The 24,699-nt window shown below is 46.9% G+C and overlaps 1 protein-coding gene across 3 annotated transcripts in view; it reads right to left on the reverse strand.

Annotated features, from left to right (window-relative positions):
• The window catches only part of LOC146772793 (immunoglobulin superfamily DCC subclass member 3-like), a 90,009-nt gene that overhangs the window by 15,697 nt on the left and 49,613 nt on the right, over positions 1–24,699 (reverse strand). For all 3 annotated transcript variants that reach the window (XM_085637319.1, XM_085637318.1, XM_085637320.1), the window contains exons 7-11: positions 12,893–13,058; positions 10,472–10,722; positions 9,085–9,249; positions 8,776–8,964; positions 6,883–6,987 (exon numbers count right to left, since the gene is read on the reverse strand). In XM_085637319.1, coding sequence (XP_085493445.1) covers positions 6,883–6,987; positions 8,776–8,964; positions 9,085–9,249; positions 10,472–10,722; positions 12,893–13,058 — 876 coding nt within the window. The remainder of the gene's footprint in view (positions 1–6,882; positions 6,988–8,775; positions 8,965–9,084; positions 9,250–10,471; positions 10,723–12,892; positions 13,059–24,699) is intronic.

Consider the following 24,699-nt stretch of genomic DNA (forward strand, 5'->3'; position numbering starts at 1 on the left):
GTGAGCTTGCATACGTACTGCGCAAATAGTCAAATAAAAGCTGCCTTACCAAAAGGCGCAGGACGGATAACTCTTAGATGGCACTGCTGTGCTAATACAACCATCGGGGGGGGGGACACAGGATAATTCCACCCCAGGGTCTAATAGGGTCCTTCTATGTGGCATTTTCCTTCCTGACCACTGAAGCATGGGGGACGACGCGTGATTTAATAACTGGGTAAAGAAAGGGTGATATATCCTCACACAGTGCTCAATTGTAGAATAAATGCAGTATCCAAAGGTTCGAGGCATGTGGGCTGCTGAATTCATATCTGTGCATAGATCGCCGCCTAGTGTTGGGTCCGGATGTTTGCACGTTGTTGTCCTGGAAGAGTCTTCGAAGTATCCTTGGATAGGTGACTCCTCCCATGGACTACAGTGCGCATGGGCATCCTCTCCATCCTCAGATTGTTTTTTTCCGCCATTGGGTTCGGATGTGCTATCTTAGCTCAAGTTAGGAAAAACTTTTGTCGAGGCCACAAGGCCTTTAGTTCGCGTCGGTACTGTTTATCGATCGGGTTTCGATACTTTTTGTTAGTTTACTAACTTTCAGCACCGACTTTGTTCGCATTTGCCTGTCCATCGACTCTACTTCGACGATGGAATCCAGGACGCCATTCAAAAGGTGTCCGGTATGCAATGCGAAGTACCCACACATCGACGTCCATCCGGTGTGCAACAAATGCCTTTCGCCGGACCACGACGAATCGACATGTATGGCCTGTGCCCGGTTCCGTTCAAAGAAGACTCTGCGGAATCGTCGAGCGGCGAGGCTCGAAGCGCAGCACGCGGCACCGGCCCCAGCTGACATCTTCGACGAGGCTGACGACGTCGAAGAAGTAGAAGTCTTACCCTCCAGTCCCGTTTCCGAACACGAACACGAACCCGGATCGGACGAGGCCGACGAGTCACTCTTCCACAGAGGTGAAGACGACACCGAGGTAGGAGACGACGAGGAGGCCTTAGGAGCCGAAGAGAGTAGCTCCGATGATGAACAAGGCCTACCTGTTCAGACCGAAATTTCACCAGCGCCACAGACTATGGCTCCGGTCGAGGGATCGCCTTCGGGCCTTACCCGAGACCTATCACGCAGTCCTTCGGCCCCGCCCTCGGGCCCGGCCTCGGACGTTCAGCGGCAGCCATTACCGCTTAAGCCAGCTGGTTTCCCTTCCACGAAACCGAAACCGAAAGCTGCTCAGGTTCCTACGAAACCGAAACTGAAAGTGGCGCTAGTCGGATCGAGGCCTTCAACACCTTCGACGCCAGCGCACCGGGTCGGCACCGACCGCACCAAGAGAGACTTCGGTGCCGAACTCGAGACGGGCGACATGGGAGTCGACAAACGGAAGAAGGTCATCGGCGCCGACAAACCTGCCCGGTTACCGGCGTCGACGCCACCGACACCGAGGGCCGTCCCGCCTGCTACGCCTCGCAGCACTCCCTCGACGACACCAAAACCTCACGTGTCGAAGACGTCGACGGTGATCTCCGCACCTCGACTCGATGCGCCACGGGCGCAGAAGATATCTGCAGCCGCCTCGATGACCCTGGCGGGGGCCACGACCTCTAAGGCGCCCCGAGTACGGCCTGGCGCGATGCCAGGCTGCAGATCCAAGGACGCCCTCCAGGACCCGTCGGGTTCCGGTTCGGCTCCGGCGGTTTCGTCGGTGCCGACCAGCATTACCTTCGGCTTGCCTCCACCCACAATCCCGAAGGCGTTTCAACTCAGGACACAGGTCACCAAAACTGCGGTTACACCTGTCGAGCCGTCTCCGTCACACGTCATCGACGCCGACACTGGCAGGATGATTCTCCACGGCCGAAGGATAACTTCGGAACCGCCATTGGAACCTTTCAGGATCCCGCTAAAGAGGAAGCTGCCTGTGGACTCAGAACCTCTCCTGTATGAACCCTTCTATTCACCCTACCAGGATCCACACCGGGCCTCCCCCACACGCTCCGACACGGATGCATTGGGGGACTACTTGGATGAACAAGTCCCCTACCATGTGGACACGGACCCTGATGACCAGCAGGACCCTGACCAAACTTGGGGCGACCCTGCAGACCCCAGTGCACCTCTTGATGCACAGGACACACAACTATATGGGCCAAAAACATCACCCACAGAGGATACTGCGGCGTTCAACGCTCTGATTGAACGTGCGGCAAACAACCATGATGTACAGCTTCACTCTGATATCATCGAAGATGACTTTCTAATGGACACCTTTGCATCCTCAGAAAGACATGTAAAGACTCTGCCAATGTTGAAGGGGGTCCTCAAGCCAGCCACTGACATTTTCAAGGAACCCACCAGGGCACGAGTGATAAACCCCAGGATCGATAAAAAATACAGATCAGCACCTGGGGATCCTACTTACATCAGAGGCCAATTACCACTCGACTCCATCGTTGTGGCGAATGCCCGCAAGAGGGCACACTCGCAGACAACGGGTGACGCTCCTCCCCCGGACAAAGAGTCCAAGGTGCTAGAGACCTCCGGCAAGCGAGTTGCCGCACAAGCTGCAAACATATGGCGCATAGCTAACACTCAAGCGCTCCTCGCTCGCTACGATAGAGCGCACTATGACACACTGGAGCAACTTCTTCAGCACCTCCCTGACCCCTACAAAGAAGGTGCAGAAATCCTTATCAGAGAGGGACAGCTACTCACAAATGCTGCCATTAAATGTGCACTAGACGCTGCAGACACGGCTGCCAGGGCCGTCAACACTAGCGTCATCCTACGACGTCACGCCTGGCTACGTATCTCAGGATTCAAGCCTGAGGTACAAAACAATATACTTAATCAGCCCGTCAACCCCGACTTTTTGTTCGGACCGGAGGTTGACACCACCCTCGAGAAGATAAAAAAGGACACGGACACTGCAAAGTCCATGGGCGCCCTACAAACTCAGTCCTTTCGGAGCGGCTCCTTTCGTCGCCCCGGAAACAAGGGGGCAGGTAGAGGACAGGGGTCACAACAAACATATAACAAGGGTAATACGCAGACCACCTACGATAAGAACACCCGAGGTGGCTATCGTGGCTCCAGTACCAAGGGCAGAGGACGTGGCTACGGCAACACCAGGTCCTCCCCCAAGAACAAGCAGTGACGCCCTCTCCCTTCCTCCCGACCACATAACACCTGTCGGGGGAAGGCTACAACGGTTCCTGTCCACGTGGAACTCCATCACCACGGACAGGTGGGTCAAAGATATTATAAAACACGGTTACTGTCTGGAGTTAACTTCCACTCCACCCACAATACCACCAAGAAACCGTCCTATGTCCTCAGAGCACTTAACGCTCTTACAGCAAGAGGTAGAAAGTATGCTTCTAAAAGGCGCTATCGAGCTCGTACCCATCCACGAGCAGGGCACGGGGGTTTACTCCCTCTACTTCTTAATTCCAAAAAAGGACGGGTCGCTCAGGCCTATATTAGACCTGAGACCCCTGAACCAGTACATTCTTTCAGAGCACTTTCACATGCTCACTCTACAGCAAGTCCTTCCGCTTCTCAAGCAGGGAGACTTCCTAGCATCACTGGACCTCAAGGATGCGTACTTCCACATACCCATCCACCCCTCACACAAAAAATACCTCAGGTTTACTGTTCAGGGGCAGCACTATCAGTTCAAAGTCCTTCCCTTCGGCGTGACAACAGCGCCCAGGGTTTTCACGAAGTGCCTAGCTACGGTGGCAGCACACTTACGGAGGCAGCATATACACGTCTACCCCTACCTAGACGACTGGCTCGTTCAAGCGAAGTCGGCCCAGCAATGTGCAAGCCATATGTCCCGCACCATTCACCTTCTTCACAGTCTGGGATTCTCACTAAATTACCCAAAGTCCCATCTCCAGCCCGCACACGTACAACAGTACCTGGGCGCGACTATAGACACTCTGGCGGCCTCAGCTCAGCCAAGTTTAGTGAGGATCAACAGCATACAACTGCTGATCTCCTAGTTCAAACCCAATCACTCGCTTCCAGCGCGAGTGTTTATGCAGTTGATAGGCATGATGGCCTCCTGCATCTTCATAGTCCCGCACGCGAGATTACATATGCGCCCACTTCAGGAGTGCCTAGCACGTCAGTGGAATCAGGCTCAAGGACAGTTGAAAGACCTAGTGTTGGTGAGCGGTCGGGCATACAACTCTCTGCATTGGTGGAATCCACAAAACCTTTGCAAGGGGCGACCGTTCCAAGAGCCTGTTCCACAAATAGTACTGACAGCGGACGCGTCTCTCCAGGGATGGGGAGTTCATGTACTACACTACACAGTGCAGGGACTATGGACGACACAACAGAAGAAGATGCACATCAACCTTCTGGAACTGAGGGCAATCTTCCTGGCCATGAAGGCTTTCAAAGTACATCTGTGCAACAAGGTCGTGTTGATCCGGACGGACAACATGACCGCAATGTACTACATACAGAAACAGGGAGGGACACACTCTCCACAGTTGTCTCATCTGGCTCAGAGCATGTGGAAGTGGGCCATTCAGAGGAACATGTTCCTCATGGCAGAACACCTCCCCGGCAAGGACAACCAGATGGCGGATCTGCTCAGCAGACACAGCCACCAGATGCACGAGTGGGAGTTACACCCATCAGTACTCCAACCGTACTTCCAGCAGTGGGGTCACCCAGAGATAGACCTATTCGCGACAAGCGAAAACGCAAAATGCCAAAGCTTCGCCGCCAGATTCCCACATCCGCAGTCGCAGGGCAATGCGATATGGATGAACTGGTCCGGCAGATTTGCGTACGCTTTTCCCCCAGCACCGTTGATACCGCTGGTGGCTCGCAAACTCCGACAACACTCCCTGACACTCGTCCTAGTTGCTCCCACGTGGGCACGCCAGCCGTGGTACACCACCTTCCTCGAACTTTCCGTGGTACCGCATCAAAGGCTGCGGATCAAACCCGCGCATTTGACGCAGAACCATGGAGAGGTTCAGCACCCAGATCCGCAACAGCTGAACCTGGCGATCTGGCTCCTGAAGTCCTAGAGTTTGGCTATCTCAATCTGCCACCTGACTGCATGGACATCATCAAGGAGGCCAGGAGACCCACTACAAGAGCTTGCTATGCAGCCAAATGGAAAAGGTTCGTCATTTATTGCGGTAATAATGACATTAACCCGCTGGACGCATCCATCCACGACATCATATGTTACCTCTTACACCTATACCGATGCAATCTGGCGTACACCTCTATACGTGTCCATTTGACCGCAATATCAGCCTATCTGCAAACCAGGCAGCACCTCTCTCTATTCAGAGTGCCTGCCATCAAAGCATTCTTGGAAGGACTCAAACGAGTCATTCCACCTAGTCACCCACCGGCTCCAATGTGGAACCTCAACTTGGTCCTCACACGCCTGATGGGTCCACCCTTTGAACCTCTACACTCATGCGAGATTCAATTCCTTACCTGGAAAGTAGCCTTCCTGGTAGCGATCACTTCCCTAAGAAGAGTTAGTGAACTCCAGGCACTAACCGTTCAAGAGCCATTTATTCAGGTTCACGCCAACAGGGTCGTACTACGTACCAACCCCAAATTCATGCCCAAAGTAATATCGCAGTTCCACATGAACCAGACTATTGAACTGCCCGTTTTCTTCCAAAACCCACAAACTGTTGCAGAGCGGGCATTACATACACTAGATGTACGGAGGGCCCTCATGTACTACATCGACAGGACTAAACCCTTCAGGAAGACAAAACAACTATTCGTTGCCTTTGCCCCACACCACAAAGGTAACGCCATCTCCAAAGCAGGGATAGCCAGATGGATAGTTAAGTGTATTCAAATCTGTTATCAAAAGGCAAAACGCACATTAACTATTCCACCACGAGCCCACTCAACACGCAAGTTGGGGGCGTCCATGGCCTTCCTAGGAAATATTCCCCTGCATGATATATGCAGAGCAGCCACATGGTCCACTACACACACATTTACAAAACACTATTGCGTAGATGTGCAGTCAAAACAGCAGGCAGCTGTAGGACAGGCTGTTCTCAAAACACTTTTTCAGACCGCTGCAGCTGGCACGGGTAGCCGCCGCCAATAGAGGGCACTGCTATGTATTCTATGCACAGATATGAATTCAGCAGCCCACATGCCTCGAACTGAATATGCTACTTACCAGTGTGCATCTGTTCTTGGCATGTAGGGCTGCTGACATTCATATCGCCCTCCCTCCTCCCCGGCGCCTGTCGCAGCTGCAGCTCTCAGAATTATTGCAAGCATGGTCATCACTTTCTGTATCTACTCCATCACTGCCACAATGGCGAAAAACAATCTGAGGATGGAGAGGATGCCCATGCGCACTGTAGTCCATGGGAGGAGTCACCTATCCAAGGATACTTCGAAGACTCTTCCAGGACAACAACGTGCAAACATCCGGACCCAACACTAGGCGGCGATCTATGCACAGATATGAATGTCAGCAGCCCTACATGCCAAGAACAGATGCACACTGGTAAGTAGCATATTCATTTTCCTTAGGAGCCCGTCAATGGCGCTGCCAACTGCCATATGCGAATCCCACCCAGTTTGGGTTCACCTATTGCCTCTTTCTTCCACCATCAACACCTCCTGTTTCTTTACCTCACTCTTACAAGTTCTTTTTTGTTCTCTCTTTGTCAATATTTCCTACTTTCTCTCTGTTCTGCCTTTCTCTCTCCCTTGCTCTGGGTCAGTCAGATAATGGAAAGTCCCATCCCCAAAGATTCATGTCAGTGCCCACCACCTGCAATCGCCGGTACAAACTAAGCCGTGCTTAAAATCACTGTTCTCCATCTAAAGATGTCCCGGTGACCCTAACTCACCCAGCTTTTCCGCGTCTTCCTTCAGGGATACAAAGCGCATGGTGCAGTTTCCCACGCCATTACCATTAAAAGCCTCCAATTTGATTTCATACAAGGCTGAGGCTTCTGCAAACGAAGAACAGAAACAAAATGGAGGATCCGGAAGACACTGACACGGTTCTATGGACAATTGGCAATTCACTCAAAGTCTTACAGCAGAGTAATGATACATGGCAAAAGGCTAGAAAATTGGACCAAGAATGGCTTAGAGTAACCAGAGCATTAAATGTGTGGATGGGTTATATAGTGCTGGGACAATGAAAAAGGGTTGGAAAGAAGACTTGTGGCGGATTTGATGAGAGAATGAGACACAGATGGAAATTTGGGTTGGGAACAGGAACTTAAAAATGGGTAGAAAACTCCAGGAGTGAGATGGATGTATGAAGTGATTAAATGAGAGGCTGGAGGATGAGTAGGTGGTCAGAAGAGCCTACTAATAAACAGTAACCAAAGGAGGGTTAGGTAAACACAATGTGAAAAAATTACGGAGAAACAAGTGTAAAACAATAAACATGTACTTGGAAACACTGAGACACAGAGAAGGTTGTGCAGAGTAAGACACAAGAAAGATGGTCCCAGTAATTGGGCCAATAGACTATCCCCGGGAGTTAAGAATGGGCAGATAGAATGCTCCAAGGAGGTGGGAACTGTACAACAGATGGTTCTGAGGAGGGGCGAATGGGCTCACCGACAATCTAAGGGAGGTAGGAACCAGATGGTTAACAGTTACATGAAGTAGAAAAACAGCCAATGGATGGCCACAGGAAGTTGAGAGCAAACTGTTAGATGGTCCCAGGGAGGTTGAGAATGGACCCATGCATGGTCATAGGAAGGGGAGAATTTGCATATGCATGGCCAGATGAGTTGTGAACAGGCCAATAGTGGGAACAGGTTGATAGGTGGCCTTGGGCAGGTGTGAATGGACAAATGGAGTCCAAAGGAGGTGAGAACAGGCAGGCAGATGGTCAGAGGAGGCAATGTTCAGATGAGACAAATGGTCCTCGGGAGGTGATAATGGGCCCATAGATGGTCATAGGACCTCAGATGGGCTGGTAGTTAGGCACGAAAGATGAGTTTTGAGAGTGGCATAGTTGATTGCAGATGGCTGGAAAGATACAGTTGGTGAAAACAAAGAAAGAGGGGTAGAATGTTGTGACAATAAGATAGTGGAGATTGATCAAAAGAAAAGATGGAAAAAAGAATGGATGAATGAATAGTCATTTGGGAGTGAAGATGAAGAGAAAAAGATGTGGCAGAAGATCAAACATCAATTGGTGAAAAAATAGACCACCAACAATGGACAGTTGGTCGGAAAGAGCAGAGATAGGCAAACAGTGGTGAAGCAAATCAGAGAGGAAAATAATCACGTGGAGTGAGCATGGAGCAATAGTTGGCAGAGAGGATGAGTTATGGCAATGGTACCCGTGATGAGAGATGAAAGGAGGTATGGATAAAACAAGACTTTAGGGGTTGCAAGATAGATGAGAAGATTGAACAACAGTGAGCATGGGAAGAGAGGCATGGATAAATGAGTGGTCATCTGTGCGTAAGGATAAAATTCAAATGAAAGATTGATGCGTGTCAGACACCTGAATGCAAAATCACGATAAACATCCATGTTCAGATAGGCAAGTGGCCGTAACGAGATTTACGTGGAGATTGTGAGGAAGGTGTACAGAGGAGGGGATAGATGGAACAGTGAATAAAGAGATTGGGAGGCAGATGAATGGAGACATGGTATGATAGATATCAGAGATAAGTGAGGCGGATTCAATGCACAGGTGGAAGCCACGTCAATAGTGGGTTGGAGGCTTCAATGAAGTGAGGTTTAGCTTGCAACCAGGTTGCTCTTACCTAGGTTTGTGTAGATGAATGAATTTGAAGAGCTGGAGAGAATCAATGGTCCTTCGAAAACACTGGAGGGGATTTTACGGTGGTAAAGCCTAAAGCCTTCGATCTTGCCTGGTTTCGTGGGTAGCTCCCAGAACACTTGTACTGCGGTGGAGTTGATCACCTTCGTGAAAAAGCTGAGAGCTGCAGGAACTGAAGAAAGTAGGTGTGTAAGAGTAAGAGTATGCCTTCAGGATACAGCAATTTCAATGAAGAAATGCACTTCGACCAAGCACACTGACTTACAAGAAAGGAAGCAAACATTGATCTTACCACTTCCCATAGTTGTAGCCAGGATGGCTTCAGAGTCCTTACTGGCGCCAAGCGGGGAGTAGGCCTTCAGGTAGATGGAGTAGGTGGTAGAAGGATCCAGGTTATTAAAGACATGCTTGAAGGTGGTCTTACTGACTGCTTCCTGCAACTCACGGCTGTCTGGTTCTGAAAAGGATTCAGACATCATGGTAAAAATTCTGAATTTATGACATGGTGGTACTGGGATGGAAATTAAATGCTTTGGTTCAAAGTCCTTAGTAGGAGACTGTCCACTGGCATTATAAGGACCATACCCAGTCATTAATTGTTTAGTCAGCAGCAATAAACATTTTAAAGAGGTGTTGTACAAAAGAAACAACTGCGGTACATTGAGTTGGTTGACATTGAACCAAAGTGATCAGATGTAGTATGGATTATCAGTGCCTACTGTAAGGATGACATTATTGAAGACATATACATATAAGGGTGCACACCTCTAACTCATGAGACATAAAGCAAGCATATACATATCATCATTTGCCAAATTTGCTTGATTATCTTTGCTAATTTTCCCACTAAGTGAGACTCACTGTTTGTGAAAGCTCCAGAATCAGGTACAGCACCTCAGCTTCTTTTCTGAAACTCACTCATAATTCTTCAGACAAAAGCTTGGCACTAAAGGAGAGGCTGATAAAACGGTTCTATTCTCTGAGTAAGGAGATCGGATGATCCAGGCCGCTTCTGGATGTCAAAGCCTAGACTCTTCAACTAGCAGTTCCAATGGAGATTAGCATGCGTAGTCCCCATGGGAAAGCAGAAAGGTACGGAACTAACCTGGGACATGGATCCAAAGTTTTCTTTCAGAGTGACATTCCCCAGTCCACACAATCACAATATCCCCAAACTATCACATCATAGAATCTCATAAACCAGTTTAGCATCTGTATCCAAAACATCCTGTACGAAAGACCCATGTCTCTGGCGAGGTATCAGTAGGGCTATACATTTTTGGGAATTGAAAGCGAAACAGAAATGTTCCCCACCCAAATTCTTGGCTATACTGTTGTGCTTCTAATGAAGAATAGTACAGAGTAGTGCAAGGGCATGGGATATTGGTTGTTAGATCTAATAAAGGCAACCATTATGACAGTGGCAGAACAGGCTCTAAGTCCAATCTGCTTATTAGACAGAGGGTGATTTTCAGTGCATAATGTTCTCTCACGATTCCTGGGTTCCCAAAAGTCTACCCCTCTCCATCTTGGGAATCCCTTCCAGATGTTTAGCAGTATCTCCGTGCACATCGGATGCAGGTATCGCCGCATATTGCTCTTCCACTCCCTTATATCTACCTCTCTATTCCTCAAGAGCCGGGAACCACAATATGAGCATGCCATTGACTCCCACACACCTCCAGCCTTGCGGATGTGGAGAACGTATCCGATGATCCCGTCTGTCACCTCCAGTGGTGGAACAGCCCAGGTCACTTGGATCTCAGTGGTAGACACAGGGGTGGCTTTGATCCCCTCCGGCGAACTGGGCAGTTCCTTAGACATTGTGACTGCAAGTCTAGCACTGGCCTGGTTGGTGCCGGCAGTGTTCTCGGCGATGCACTGGTAGATGGCTTCATCATTGGAGGTGATGCGCTGGATCATGAGTGTGCTAGAGAGAGAGAACAAGAGCTTAGTGAACACAATACACATGTGAGGGCCCTGAAGCCAAAAGTCCCACAGCCTCCTTAGGCCTCTAAAATAAGAGATGGCATATCTATGTCAACAGTGCATCACTCTGCAGGAGACACAAGCACCCAAACAAGGGACAAACTTTTAATTTCATACACAAACTATATATTTAAGATGAAGTCTAAAATCCTATTGCCTTGCTCTGTTATGATGGATATTATCCCTTGAAGCAGGGATGTCTGCATTTACATAGCTTTTGGACACAGATAAGGCCTATCATAAAGAGAGAATGAATGGGACTGAGCACAAAGAGGGACCGAGAGCGGTCAAAGGATGGGTCGCGTATAGAAAGAAGCGAGTATGGGTAAGAGAAATGAGGGGCGCTGGGGAGGAAGCGGGTAGGTGGGGGTTGTCTTTTTATCTTGTGATGTATCTAACAGCAGCAACCAATTGTGGAATAAAAAGCGACTCAAGAGCAGGAATGGAAATGAAAAGGGAAGAAAGGAGACACTTGACATGGGGCATGGAAGAAAGGAGGGAGGAAGTGGGAGTAAAAGAAAGCTAGGGGCTGAGGAAGAGGAGGAAATAATGAAGAAAGAGCGAGCAAAGAGTAAAAGGAAGAAGTAAAGAAACAGTGTCGGAAGACAGTTTGAGTGGGGGAGGGATATGAGTAAGGGAGGCGAGAGGATCTGAGGGTGGGGGAGAGGGTGGAGGGGGAGCAAAGATGGAAAAAAAAGAATGTCACAAGAAGGAAGTAATGAATAAAGGAAGGGAGAAAGTGAGCAATGAATTAGTGAGAATGGGGTAAAGAAATAAAGTCTAGGAAGAGACAGTAACAGTGAGGGAGGGACGAATGAGGAGAGCTAGATGGAAAGAGGGTGAGAAAAGATGTAATTCAAGAATGTTGGAAGAAGGAAGTAAACAAGATAGAGGGGAAGAGTGCGAGAGAGGAGGGAAAGACTAAAGAATTAAAGTCTTAGAAAAGAGAGTTTGAGCAGTGGGGAGACGAGAAGGAAGGAGAGTGAGAGGGAGTAAGGAGGCAGTTTGGACTGGGGGGGAGGAGGGAGGACAAACAGACGGACGAGTCCAATGTTCTTAATCAGGCAGGTTATTTTTTTCATCATCCCATAGCTGCACCGGCGGTACAGCTCAATGGCAGCCACTGCACGTCTCTGTTAAAAAACAATACTTTTTGGGAATGCGCTCACATGTATGTACAATTCTTTGAGGCCACAGTGCTTAATTAGTCGATACGTAAAGTCATGACATTGGGCGGAAGAAGTTTGCTTCAAAATGATATTGAGTCGAAGTTTGACAAAAATTATGAAATTCAGCATAATAGTTTTACATTTACCGACTCACAGGTGAATGGCTAAATGAGACATTATAAAAATTCTGATCCTGGCTTTTACATTTGCTAGTTTCAAAGGCCTCAATTGCAGAGGGTAAGGTGATGATCATGACAAGACACCGTAAGGTCTGTAGTTGAAACTATACGAATTCCTTTATAAGAGGGTTAAAATAACCACAGATGCACACACTTATAAAAGAGGTTTCATTAATTTTCTAAACAGAGTTTATCAAGGTTGTATTTAAGTCATTAAAAATTAAATTGTCTTGTATTTGGCTTAAACCAAATGTTGACCTACTTACTCCTCAGCCAAATATTAACTTAATTCTGAAATAAATCCTCAATTAATGCAAATATATTAAAATAAATTATTTTTGAGGGTTAAATACAAAAAAATCATACATCAAGAAAAAAAGTATTTAAAACTGAAGTGTAGAAGACCAAATTAATTCTGATATATTCTACTAATCAAATAACTATGTACTGGTGGTATTTTTCTAATGTTAAGTTGTATTTATTTATATATTTAACAATTTGAAATAATTCAATTTAATATTATTTCCGATGATATTTTATTTGTATGGCCTTGTATGGTGCTGGACTTACAGTTTAATAGTAGTAATCTACACTCAGATTTTGCCAATAAACAAAGTAGTAAACCTACTCAAAAGTGTATAGTACTCAGACCTGTAAGTTACCTTGGTGAATCACCGGCCTTCATTTTTTTTTTAGACAAAAACTACAATTTGCTCTTCAGGGCAAAGGTGAGCACATCTACATGCTGATCGGAGCCCCTCACCTGTTGTTGTTGCTGAGTTTGACGTTCTCCCCTGGCGTTAGGATCTTGCCGTTCTTCAGCCAGAGCAGATGTGGCTCGGGCACACCTTGTGCCACACATGTGAAGATGGCACTGCTGCCCGGCGGCTTGCTCACGGACTGCGGCCACTGGATGAATTCCGGAGGTGCTGGAAGAGATTAGGCGAAGGTTAGAGGACAACCCCAGTTATGCCCACCAGGCACTGTGCCTGACAACAGCAACAAACACAGTTCCACCGTAAGTCAGGAAAGGGCACACTCACCCAACAGCTGGTGCCACAGGGTACGGTCATGTTTAAGGAACCCTAAAATCACTACTTGTGGAACATGAGTTAAAGATTCAATAACAGTATTGTTTCTGCTGGAAGATGTTCTTGAGTAGTTGGTTGTGGGACCAGTGGATCGGATTAATCCAACTTCACTCTACGAACATATTTGATCCAAGACACATGAACATATCACTTGTGACACAGAAAAAGGTTGCCCGACAGCATTAAGTACAGAAAAAACACTGACCACTTACCTTTTTAATAATGGCACCAAAATCTGAGGAGAGATGGTGTAGGGAGAACCATAGCTCAGTTGTCCAATGTCTGAACAAGCAACTTTTATGTAACCTGAGGGATAACTCTGCTGTCCAGGTGATTATCTAGAAGGATGTGTTCCTATCCTGAGCAGTATAGGTTACTTACATGCAATTTTAAGGGCAAGATTCATGAATACATGTTGTCTGTTCAAAGCCAGCAAGGTTAAAGCAAACCAGTGCAAAGTGTTGACCTGTTACTTACTTTCCAGCACAAAACTTGCTTTGCATTGGCAAGTTGTTGATAAGTAATGGAAAGCTTCTGCTTTGCATCACTTTGCATCCCCTGGATGGTACAAGTGGATTCCCACACCACCACCGACGTTTTATGATGCAGAGGCACAGCTACTAAAAATGGCGGTGCTATGTGTAAAAAATATCAGCGACGCCTTATCTAGGTAGGTGCAAAGTAGGAGAAATGTTTTAATTCCTCCACACTTTTCAAACTTCCAATGTGTACTAGACTTTACAGCACACACACAAAGTGAGAAAAGTTTAACTTTAGCCAAAGCATAGTATGTTGTACTGGAAGGGTACCCTTCCCATACAAAACAAACACACACACACACTACTCTTGACAAGAGAGCAGCAGCGCCACATCTCTGTTGATATGGCGCTGTCTTGCTCTGTCCCTATAAAGCAACGCAATGCGGCAAATTTGGTTGCTTCGTTGCATGAAATAATAGTAGATTTGCCCCCAACTCCCCAATGATTCTTCCTCGTCTTAATTTGCGTTTTGACTCTCCTCTGCTAGGCGGTGTGACGATTTCTAGAACACTTTGAAAAACATTGTAGTCTGGGCACATCACTAGAGGCACCCATCATAAACGAGCATTCAGTTACCTGAAAACGTATGCAAGCCCTCCGGATCCCACCCAAGCTTCAATTATGCACCCAAAAATCAGTGCATTCACTCAGAGTAGAACGTTAATGCAGCAAACTTACAAAACGGGGACCTGAGGCGCCACCTTGGGTAACTTTTTGACAAAAGTTGACACACTTAGGAATTCTTTCTAGAATCATAATCCAGAATGAACTGCTTATCTTGGGGATGGACATCTTTCCTTGAGGCTCCTCAGTCCACTTCAGCAAGAAGCAATGGCTTGTATGACACTATACTGAGGTCAGCGAAACGAACCTGCAGATACAGGACGTCCTCTACCACCACATCGTCATGGAACGTAGAGTATTATTGTTGTATGACTCTATACTGAGGTCAACGAAACGAACCTGCAGATGCAGGACGTCCTCTACCACCACATCATCATGGAACGTAGAGTATTATTCTTGTATGACTCTATACTGAGGTCAACGAAATGAACCTGCAGATGCAGGACTTCTTCTACCACCACATCGTCATGGAACGTAGAGTATTATTCTTGCTTTATCAGTAGTCTACCTAACCCAATTGTCTATTGCAATCACCTAATCTACTTACCTGGTGATGCCGTAGAAGCGATATGGGGGGGTATACGGAGGACTATACCCCACAGAGCTTTGGTTTTCAAAAGAAAGACGCCCAGCAGTACCTTGTAAATGGTAACCTGCTTTTTGTAGCCAAGCCAAATGCATCAACACTCGGTTCTGTAGTTTACCAGATCGATAGCGCACACAGATTTCATGCTTCTTTGATTTTTAGCCTATCTTAGTTGATAAAAAGAGTGCGTTACATATAGCCGCTAAACTGCTTAAGAAGAGCTTCTGTATTACAAAGGTAAATGGCACAGGTGTAGGATAATTAGATGCGAAAATGAGCCGTCCTCTCCTGGATGGTGTTATGCAGGCTAAGACGGGAGTATGACAGGGGATGGAACACTTATAGAGGTGGGGTATGTACCTTACCAACAATACTTCAAGATCAGGAAGTAATTTAATTTGATTGATAATTAATTGTAATGTGATGAAACCACTCTGCTGCAACACATGAGTAACAATGTACTGTTGTAAAGGAAAAAGGATATTGATATGAGCAACTGAATGTAAAGTTATCATGCGAAAGTTCTATATAAATGTACCTTTTCTAATGATATAATAAAAATAATTTTTAAAAAAAGAAGGGAGTATTACATATGTCAAACAATAAAAAGTTTGCCATTGTGACTAAAATACCTTTTGCAAGATCCAAAAGATGGGGAGCTACAGAACATGCCCAAACTTTAAAACAGATCTTACAGGCATGGCCTAAAAATATCTATTATGGGGTTGATATTAAACTCCCAAATAGGAACAGATCAAATGATAGAGTGGCTTATTTATTTCCATACTTTAAGGAAGTCAGAAATAATGGGTGCTTTGAAGAAAGACTGATGATTAAATTGCTTAGGGTAGACCGTGATGGCTAACGGGTGAGTATTGACAGCCACGTAAAGTAGTGATAGAAAGGTAAAGTGTGTGAGCCTTCAAGAAAGACTGGTGATTCAGTCGCTTAGGGTAGACCGCGATGGCTAACGGGTGAGTACTGACAGCCACGTAGAGTAGTGATAGAAAGGTAAAGTGTGTGAGCCTTCAAGAAAGACTGGTGATTCAGTCGCTTAAGGTAGACCGTGATGGCTAACGGGTGAGTACTGACAGCCACGTAGAGTAGTGATAGAAAGGTAAAGTGTGTGAGCCTTCAAGAAAGACTGGTGATTCAGTCGCTTAGGGTAGACCGTGATGGCTAACGGGTGAGTACTGACAGCCACGTAGAGTAGTGATAGAAAGGTAAAGTGTGTGAGCCTTCAAGAAAGACTGGTGATTCAGTCGCTTAGGGTAGACCGCGATGGCTAACGGGTGAGTACTGACAGCCACGTAGAGTAGTGATAGAAAGGTAAAGTGTGTGAGCCTTCAAGAAAGACTGGTGATTCAGTCGCTTAGGGTAGACCGTGATGGCTAACGGGTGAGTACTGACAGCCACGTAGAGTAGTGATAGAAAGGTAAAGTGTGTGAGCCTTCAAGAAAGACTGGTGATTCAGTCGCTTAGGGTAGACCGTGATGGCTAACGGGTGAGTACTGACAGCCACGTAGAGTAGTGATAGAAAGGTAAAGTGTGTGAGCCTTCAAGAAAGACTGGTGATTCAGTCGCTTAGGGTAGACCGTGATGGCTAACGGGTGAGTACTGACAGCCACGTAGAGTAGTGATAGAAAGGTAAAGTGTGTGAGCCTTCAAGAAAGACTGGTGATTCAGTCGCTTAGGGTAGACCATGAGGGCTAACGGGTGAATATTGACAGCCACGTAGAGTAGTGATAGAAAGGTAAAGTGTGTGAGCCTTCAAGAAAGACTGGTGATTCAGTTGCTTAGGGTAGACCATGAGGGCTAACGGGTGAGTATTGACAGCCACGTAGAGTAGTGATAAAAAGGTAAAGTGTGTGAGCCTTCAAGAAAGACTGGTGATTCAGTCGCTTAGGGTAGACCGCGATGGCTAACGGGTGAGTACTGACAGCCACGTAGAGTAGTGATAGAAAGGTAAAGTGTGTGAGCCTTCAAGAAAGACTGGTGATTCAGTCGCTTAGGGTAGACCGTGATGGCTAACGGTTGAGGATTGACAGCCACGTAAAGTAGTGATAGAAAGGTAAAGTGTGTGAGCCTTCAAGAAAGACTGGTGATTCAGTCGCTTAGGGTAGACCGCGATGGCTAACGGGTGAGTACTGACAGCCACGTAGAGTAGTGATAGAAAGGTAAAGTGTGTGAGCCTTCAAGAAAGACTGGTGATTCAGTCGCTTAGGGTAGACCGTGATGGCTAACGGGTGAGTACTGACAGCCACGTAGAGTAGTGATAGAAAGGTAAAGTGTGTGAGCCTTCAAGAAAGACTGGTGATTCAGTCGCTTAGGGTAGACCGTGATGGCTAACGGGTGAGTACTGACAGCCACGTAGAGTAGTGATAGAAAGGTAAAGTGTGTGAGCCTTCAAGAAAGACTGGTGATTCAGTCGCTTAGGGTAGACCGTGATGGCTAACGGGTGAGTACTGACAGCCACGTAGAGTAGTGATAGAAAGGTAAAGTGTGTGAGCCTTCAAGAAAGACTGGTGATTCAGTCGCTTAGGGTAGACCATGAGGGCTAACGGGTGAATATTGACAGCCACGTAGAGTAGTGATAGAAAGGTAAAGTGTGTGAGCCTTCAAGAAAGACTGGTGATTCAGTTGCTTAGGGTAGACCATAAGGGCTAACGGGTGAGTATTGACAGCCACGTAGAGTAGTGATAAAAAGGTAAAGTGTGTGAGCCTTCAAGAAAGACTGGTGATTCAGTCGCTTAGGGTAGACCGCGATGGCTAACGGGTGAGTACTGACAGCCACGTAGAGTAGTGATAGAAAGGTAAAGTGTGTGAGCCTTCAAGAAAGACTGGTGATTCAGTCGCTTAGGGTAGACCGTGATGGCTAACGGTTGAGGATTGACAGCCACGTAAAGTAGTGATAGAAAGGTAAAGTGTGTGAGCCTTCAAGAAAGACTGGTGATTCAGTCGCTTAGGGTAGACCGCGATGGCTAACGGGTGAGTACTGACAGCCACGTAGAGTAGTGATAGAAAGGTAAAGTGTGTGAGCCTTCAAGAAAGACAGGTGATTCAGTCGCTTAGGGTAGACCGTGATGGCTAACGGGTGAATATTGACAGCCACGTAGAGTAGTGATAGAAAGGTAAAGTGTGTGAGCCTTCAAGAAAGACTGGTGATTCAGTCGCTTAGGGTAGACCGTGATGGCTAACGGGTGAGTATTGACAGCCACGTAGAGTAGTGATAGAAAGGTAAAGTGTGTGAGCCTTCAAGAAAGACTGGTGATTCAGTCGCTTAGGGTAGACCGTGATGGCTAACGGGTGAATATTGACAGCCACGTAGAGTAGTGATAGAAAGGTAAAGTGTGTGAGCCTTCAAGAAAGACTGGTGATTCAGTCGCTTAGGGTAGACGGTGATGGCTAACGGGTGAGTACTGACAGCCACGTAGAGTAGTGATAGAAAGGTAAAGTGTGTGAGCCTTCAAGAAAGACTGGTGATTCAGTCGCTTAGGGTAGACGGTGATGGCTAACGGGTGAGGATTGACAGTCACGTAAAGTAGTGATAGAAAGGTAACGTGTATGGAAAGGTCATGACCAAGGGAAATAAGATATCATCATTGTAACGCTTGCCTTCCCAAAACTCCCCACCTTCTTATGGTGAGAAGTAGTTGACAAGGAAGGTAATATCCTTTTTCTAGTTCTCTAAAGTTCAGCAAACATTTGCATGAAAATAATTAAATAAATGTGGGCCTGAAGTGCATTACATGCACAGATACCCCTGGGGATTTATTTTGGAGCTTTGAGGTAACCTAGAAAATACCCAGCCTGGCTCTGACAACCAGGAACTCTGAGCCCATCCAGAATTTTCCAAATGTGACCCCAGTAAGACCTTGGATTCCAAGGAGACTTAAAAGTGGTCAAACAATTGACCTGCCGTGAATACCAGCTTCAGTGCGCATGCTCTGGTCCTCCAGATTCAAAGCGCGGTGACTCCGGGCCCTGTGGTGCTGGAATGCCTTCTTCAAGGATGAAGTTAATGCATCCCTCAAATGCATCTAATCCTTGGTTCTGTGCAGTTCACTGCATAGCTTGAGACCTAATGCTCTCGTTCAGGATTGCTTGTATTTTGCTTTCAGTGGCTGTAGCATGGAGACTGTTCGGCTTTTCTGTAGCATGACCGGGCCGGATGGAGGCTCTATTGCAGGTGGACTTGTGGATGATGTAGGGAGCATTAACTCGAAATAAGCTTAAGGCCTGACAAAATGGGTGCGAATCGATTGCTCTTGTCTTCCACTTTAACTTCCTCCGTGCGAACTACGTCTGTATGATTATTTGAGATCTGAGGGCACAGGTGCTTCACAGTCTACGACTTCAGTGACATCAATCTGCGAGCTGCCACCATTTTGAAAAGACCAATGGGTGTTTGCGAAGCATATATGTGTTAAATAACTACTTGTATTAAATCCACAAAGCAAACGAATATGCCTCACATATCAGGTCTTTCTAGTTTTGTTTTGGATTATGGACTGTGTGTTTATATGTCATACATTTCACCTTTCTCAGCTTCATTATATCCAGTCCTTTGGCTTAGTGGCCCATGGACGTGCATTGCAGCCACTGTAGTAGAACACAATATATTGAGGGCAATGCCCGACATACATTTCATTCCTGGCGCATTTTTTTAGGAAAAACATAGGTCTTTGAAATGCTTCCGGACCACCTCTGAAACAGTCCTTTAAACAGCTTCAAGAAGAGCGAAACACGTTTCGGGTATTACAATCAATAAATCTGTTGTACTGCAGTGACTGATCCGCTGGCATGAGTTACTGAGCCAGAAGACTGGCTATAATGCAGTTGGGCAAGGTGAACTGTAGGATACACAACTACATGGTCCATAATCCAAAGCAAGAATAGAAACAAAGAAAGGGCTATGTAAGCCATGAAAAGCGGCTGTAAACGATTTGACAGCCTGGTGGTGTGCACGTCCTAATTCTGATGCTTTTAGGATTTTCCATTGTGGCTTCCTGGGGACACAGGGTGGCTGTCCTCCGATGACGATAATCCGTTGCAAAGGGACTGTTAAAGAACAGGGGCCTAGACTATTTTGTGAGCAATTATAATTTCATTTAGAAGTGGGAGGATGCACTGAAAGCTGAACTATGCTTGAGCCGGATGCCAAGCTTCGACTCGAGGTTCCATTGGGCTCTAAAGCCCAAAACGGCACGAGCTTTCATGTGGCTCATGCCGGCCACCCTAGCTCTAACCTCGCGCGCCAAAAATAAATGACAAAGAATTAAAATTACATTCAAAATAGGAGCAAGAGAAAAAATATACCTATTTGGTGTGAATTCAGAGAGCCTGGGATCAGTCCGGCTTCCGCGCTTGACCAAATTGTGTGATCCTAGGCAATTACTTTATTTCACTACGCCTCCTTTTTGTTCATCATCACATATTTAAGCGCCTTTGAATATGTGAGTTCAGGATGTGTGCTGTACACTGGCCTCTCTTGTGACAATCTTAATGTCCTACTACGTTGCTCCATCTATATTAATAATCTAGGCCACAGCTAAGGCATACATGACACTGACTTGCATCTTAGTTCGCTAATGGCAATGTCGTCAGGGCTGGGATGAGGGGCAAGTGTGCTTCTAAGCTATGTTTAAATCTATGATTTTAATACTTATCTCTCAATACTGTGATATAATCTGAAAAACATTTCCCCGTGTTAAATAAATATACTATCTTGCATTTTGAAGAGTCTTTATTATACTTTTACATGTTTGTTGCTCGAATTATGTACCAAATATTTTCATGGCTCGACTCGTACACGGGCTCTTAGAGCCAAGCTAGACCCTGGGCTCGGTTCTCCCTGTTAATTGTTTACCCTTCCCAACTCTAATTTGAACTGCTTTCAAACCATCTGTACTATTTTCCAGGGAGTGCCCCCAAAAAGATGTAAATACTGAATATATTTGTAGTACTAATACAGCAAGACTAAACACAAAGAAAAGCTGTTCAAAAGAAATGAAGTGTACCTGCAGGTGATTTCCTGGCCTGACGGGGGCAGTATCAGTCATTATTCACTGCTTACCCATCTGCACAACCAAATGCTAGACTGTAAATCTCGTCTTCGAGAGCCACATTTGTTTTATACCGCCTCAACAACAGTTAAGAGCAAACGTGGGCTAAGCAGCCTTATAACCGCTAGATGGAAGCATTGCCCAGCAAACGAAATCCTCACTTTCATTTGAACTATCGGCATCGAGGCGCCAGAACTGTGGAGAGCTCCTCCTCACAGCGTCGGCCCGTTCCCGCTGCAAGTCCAAGCTGCATCGGTGGCAAGACACCCTAACGAGACAGAAGTGTGTCCCTGGAGCGAACTGCATTCCAGGAAGAGTGAGACCTCGACACTTCACCACAGTGTCCCGGAAATATTTGCATCAATGAGAGAGATAATAACCTTGCAGTTCCCGGAAGTGTCCTGGAACAACACGAGAAAGAAGTGGTGAACAGAGACCTCCACGTGCCAGAGCGGTGTCTCTGAAACTTGAAACCCCTGTCTGTGCGGTGTGTTTACAAGCTGTGCACAGCCAGTTTCAAAAAGACGACACTAATCACCAAGGGGTCAATCAGTACAGACTATGCATACGCTGGAGCCATGTGATGCCGGGGTCTCTATTGCATGCAAAATTAACATTAAAAAATACGTGTTTTAGCATTTTTATAATTGGTTTGAAATATATTGTTAATGAAAGGTGTCTAATGTAGTTCAATGGAGTCTAAAGGGCTTTGCACTCATAGAAACCTGAACTGTAGATGGGAGCCGCGCTGCAAGCCAGCAAATCCCATGTACAGCGTCAGGGTTGCAAGCCACACGCAGCGAATGCAGCAGGCAATGTGCATTACCGGCTTTGTAAGGCGAGGGCTGCAGCGTTGCAGGCTGGGAGCAACAACAGAACTGACTGCATAACATGCACTGAGAGCAGCAGCATTGCAGGCCACACGCAGCAATGCAGCAGGCAATGTACATTACCGGCCTTGTAAGGTGAGGGCTGCAGCGTTGCAGGCTGGGAGCAACAACAGAACTGACTGCATAACATGCACTGAGAGCAGCAGCATTGCAGGCCAGACGCAGCAATGCAGCAGGCAATGTGCACTACCGGCCTTGTAAGGTGAGGGTAGCAGCGTTGCAGGCTGGGGACAACAACAGAACTGACTGCATAACATGCACTGAGAGCAGCAGCATTGCAGGCCAGACGCAGCAATGCAGCAGGCAATGTGCATTACCGGCCTTGTAAGGCGAGGGTAGCAGCGTTGCAGGCTGGGGACAACAACAGAACTGACTGCATAACATGCACTGAGAGCAGCAGCATTGCAGGCCAGACGCAGCAATGCAGCAGGCAATGTGCACTACCGGCCTTGTAAGGTGAGGGTAGCAGCGTTGCAGGCTGGGGACAACAACAGAACTGACTGCATAACATGCACTGAGAGCAGCAGCATTGCAGGCCAGACGCAGCAATGCAGCAGGCAATGTGCATTACCGGCCTTGTAAGGTGAGGGTAGCAGCGTTGCAGGCTGGGGGCAACAACAGACCTGACAGCATAACATGCACTGAGAGCAGCAGCATTGCAGGCCACACGCAGCAATGCAGCAGGCAATGTACATTACCGGCCTTGTAAGGTGAGGGCTGCAGCGTTGCAGGCTGGGAGCAACAACAGAGCTGACAATGCATAACATGCACTGAGAGCAGCAGCATTGCAGGCCAAACGCAGCAATGCAGCAGGCAATGTGCACTACCGGCCTTGTAAGGTGAGGGCTGCAGCGTTGCAGGATGGGGACAACAACAGAACTGACTGCATAACATGCACTGAGAGCATCAGCGTTGCAGGCCACACGCAGCGAATGCAGCAGGCAATGTGCATTACCGGCCTTGTAAGGCGAGGGCAGCAGCATTGCAGACCAGGTACACAAAAGGCAGCAGAAGGGCACGTTCCGAAGAGTGAAGGCAGCTACATTGCCGAATACGGGTAAAACAGAAATTCAAAGTTCTCTGATAGACAGCAGTTACAGCAAACGCAATGCAAGCTGCACTTAAGCATAAAGCTATTGTAGCTGCAATGCAAATCTCCCGCACCCAAACAGGACTGGAGGTGCAGTGCAAGCTTCACTAACCGCTGCAGCACAAGCAGTGAAATATGTACTTACACAAAGCAGGCATAACCAATACATTGCACAATGATTTTAAAACAGACACAGGAGATGCAGTGCATGGCTTGGGTAATGCAAAAGCAGTACAAGTTCATGTCACCAAGAAGAACAGCGGATTAAACTTGATTACACTAAAAAGCTACATCGGACGCAGTGAAATGTATACCAACACTCAATACACGTAGAAGACATTCTGTGCCTACTTACCTGCCTCCCAAGCAGATACAGAAACTCCACATACAAAATATGCCCACTGTAAAGCAGGGGACCCCTCACCTAGCCAGCAAGTGGCACCCTAAGCAAACCTTGCAATCGGCTCCCGCACCATTATTTTATTGTTTATTATATTTGTTCATCGAATGTGTGCCCCACTTAACGTAATCCTCTGATCAATCATCTAGTTCATCTATGTGCACAGGCCACCACTGCTGTAACCTGGATCACAACACAAACATACATGCTACACAAAAAGCATGAATGCAGCTAAATGTACTAGCAACCACATATTCACCGCACAGAATCGCACGCAGAAAAACACAACCCAGTGACACCAATATGCCACCTGCATGCTTTCAGCTGTACACCAAATGCATAAAGGAGTCCCATACACAGAAACACTAATCACATCGGATAAGGTGCCGTAATTAATAATCAATTGTATTTATGCACAAAATTAAACGCAACTGGGCCATGAACTCAATCAAACACATTGAACATAATCACAAAAAATAGCTTAAATAGCTAGCTGTGTACTAGCAAAACAATATTGAGAAAAACCTAAACTGGTATATACCCCAAGCGCGCACACATACAGACAAATATACACTCATTTCTCATGGGCACCCAGATACGCTTTTCAACATACCAAAAAGAGAAGTCCAGCATGCAAATGTATGCGCACATTGAGTGAGCACGCAACAAAACCCAGGATCACTTAGTAAACACACTTCTCTTATGGGTATTTGCTGAACAAACATGGTCACAAGATAGCAAATATAGAATTAGGTCTCTGGTCATCCCAAAAAAGGACAAACGTCAGTCCTGCTGACCAGCTGGCCAGGTCTGTCCCGCCTGCGCGGCCTCCCCAGAGACTCAACAATAGCCCCAGCACTCAGTGTCAGTGTGGGAAAGGGCAACGGGGGCAGATGTCGCATTCAGCCACCATTGACTCTAAAGGGGGAACAAGGGTGCAGCAGACTGTGTGGGTAACTTGCAGCGATTGCGCTGCATCTCATTAGGGAGCCGGCGTGATCCATCAATGAGGTCCCTATGCGCCGGGTCACAAAAACCCAGCTCAGCACGCACAAAGCTAGGAGAAGCAGGTCGTAGCCCCTTTCTTCGGTGGGGGCGGGTCTTGTGACCGGCGGGAAATGGGTACCCCTTTGACTATAGCACAAGGCTCGGTCATCTCGGCATGTTCCCCAATCCGCGTGTCCTCAACATCATACAAGAAAGATACACTGATGGATAGCGTGACAGGACCCCATTCCCAAAGAGGTGAGGGATGTGGCAGACATCTGCACTTGGCTTCAAACCT

Source organism: Triturus cristatus, chromosome 12 (assembly GCF_964204655.1).
Source record: "Triturus cristatus chromosome 12, aTriCri1.1, whole genome shotgun sequence".
NCBI classification, from domain to species: domain Eukaryota; kingdom Metazoa; phylum Chordata; class Amphibia; order Caudata; family Salamandridae; genus Triturus; species Triturus cristatus.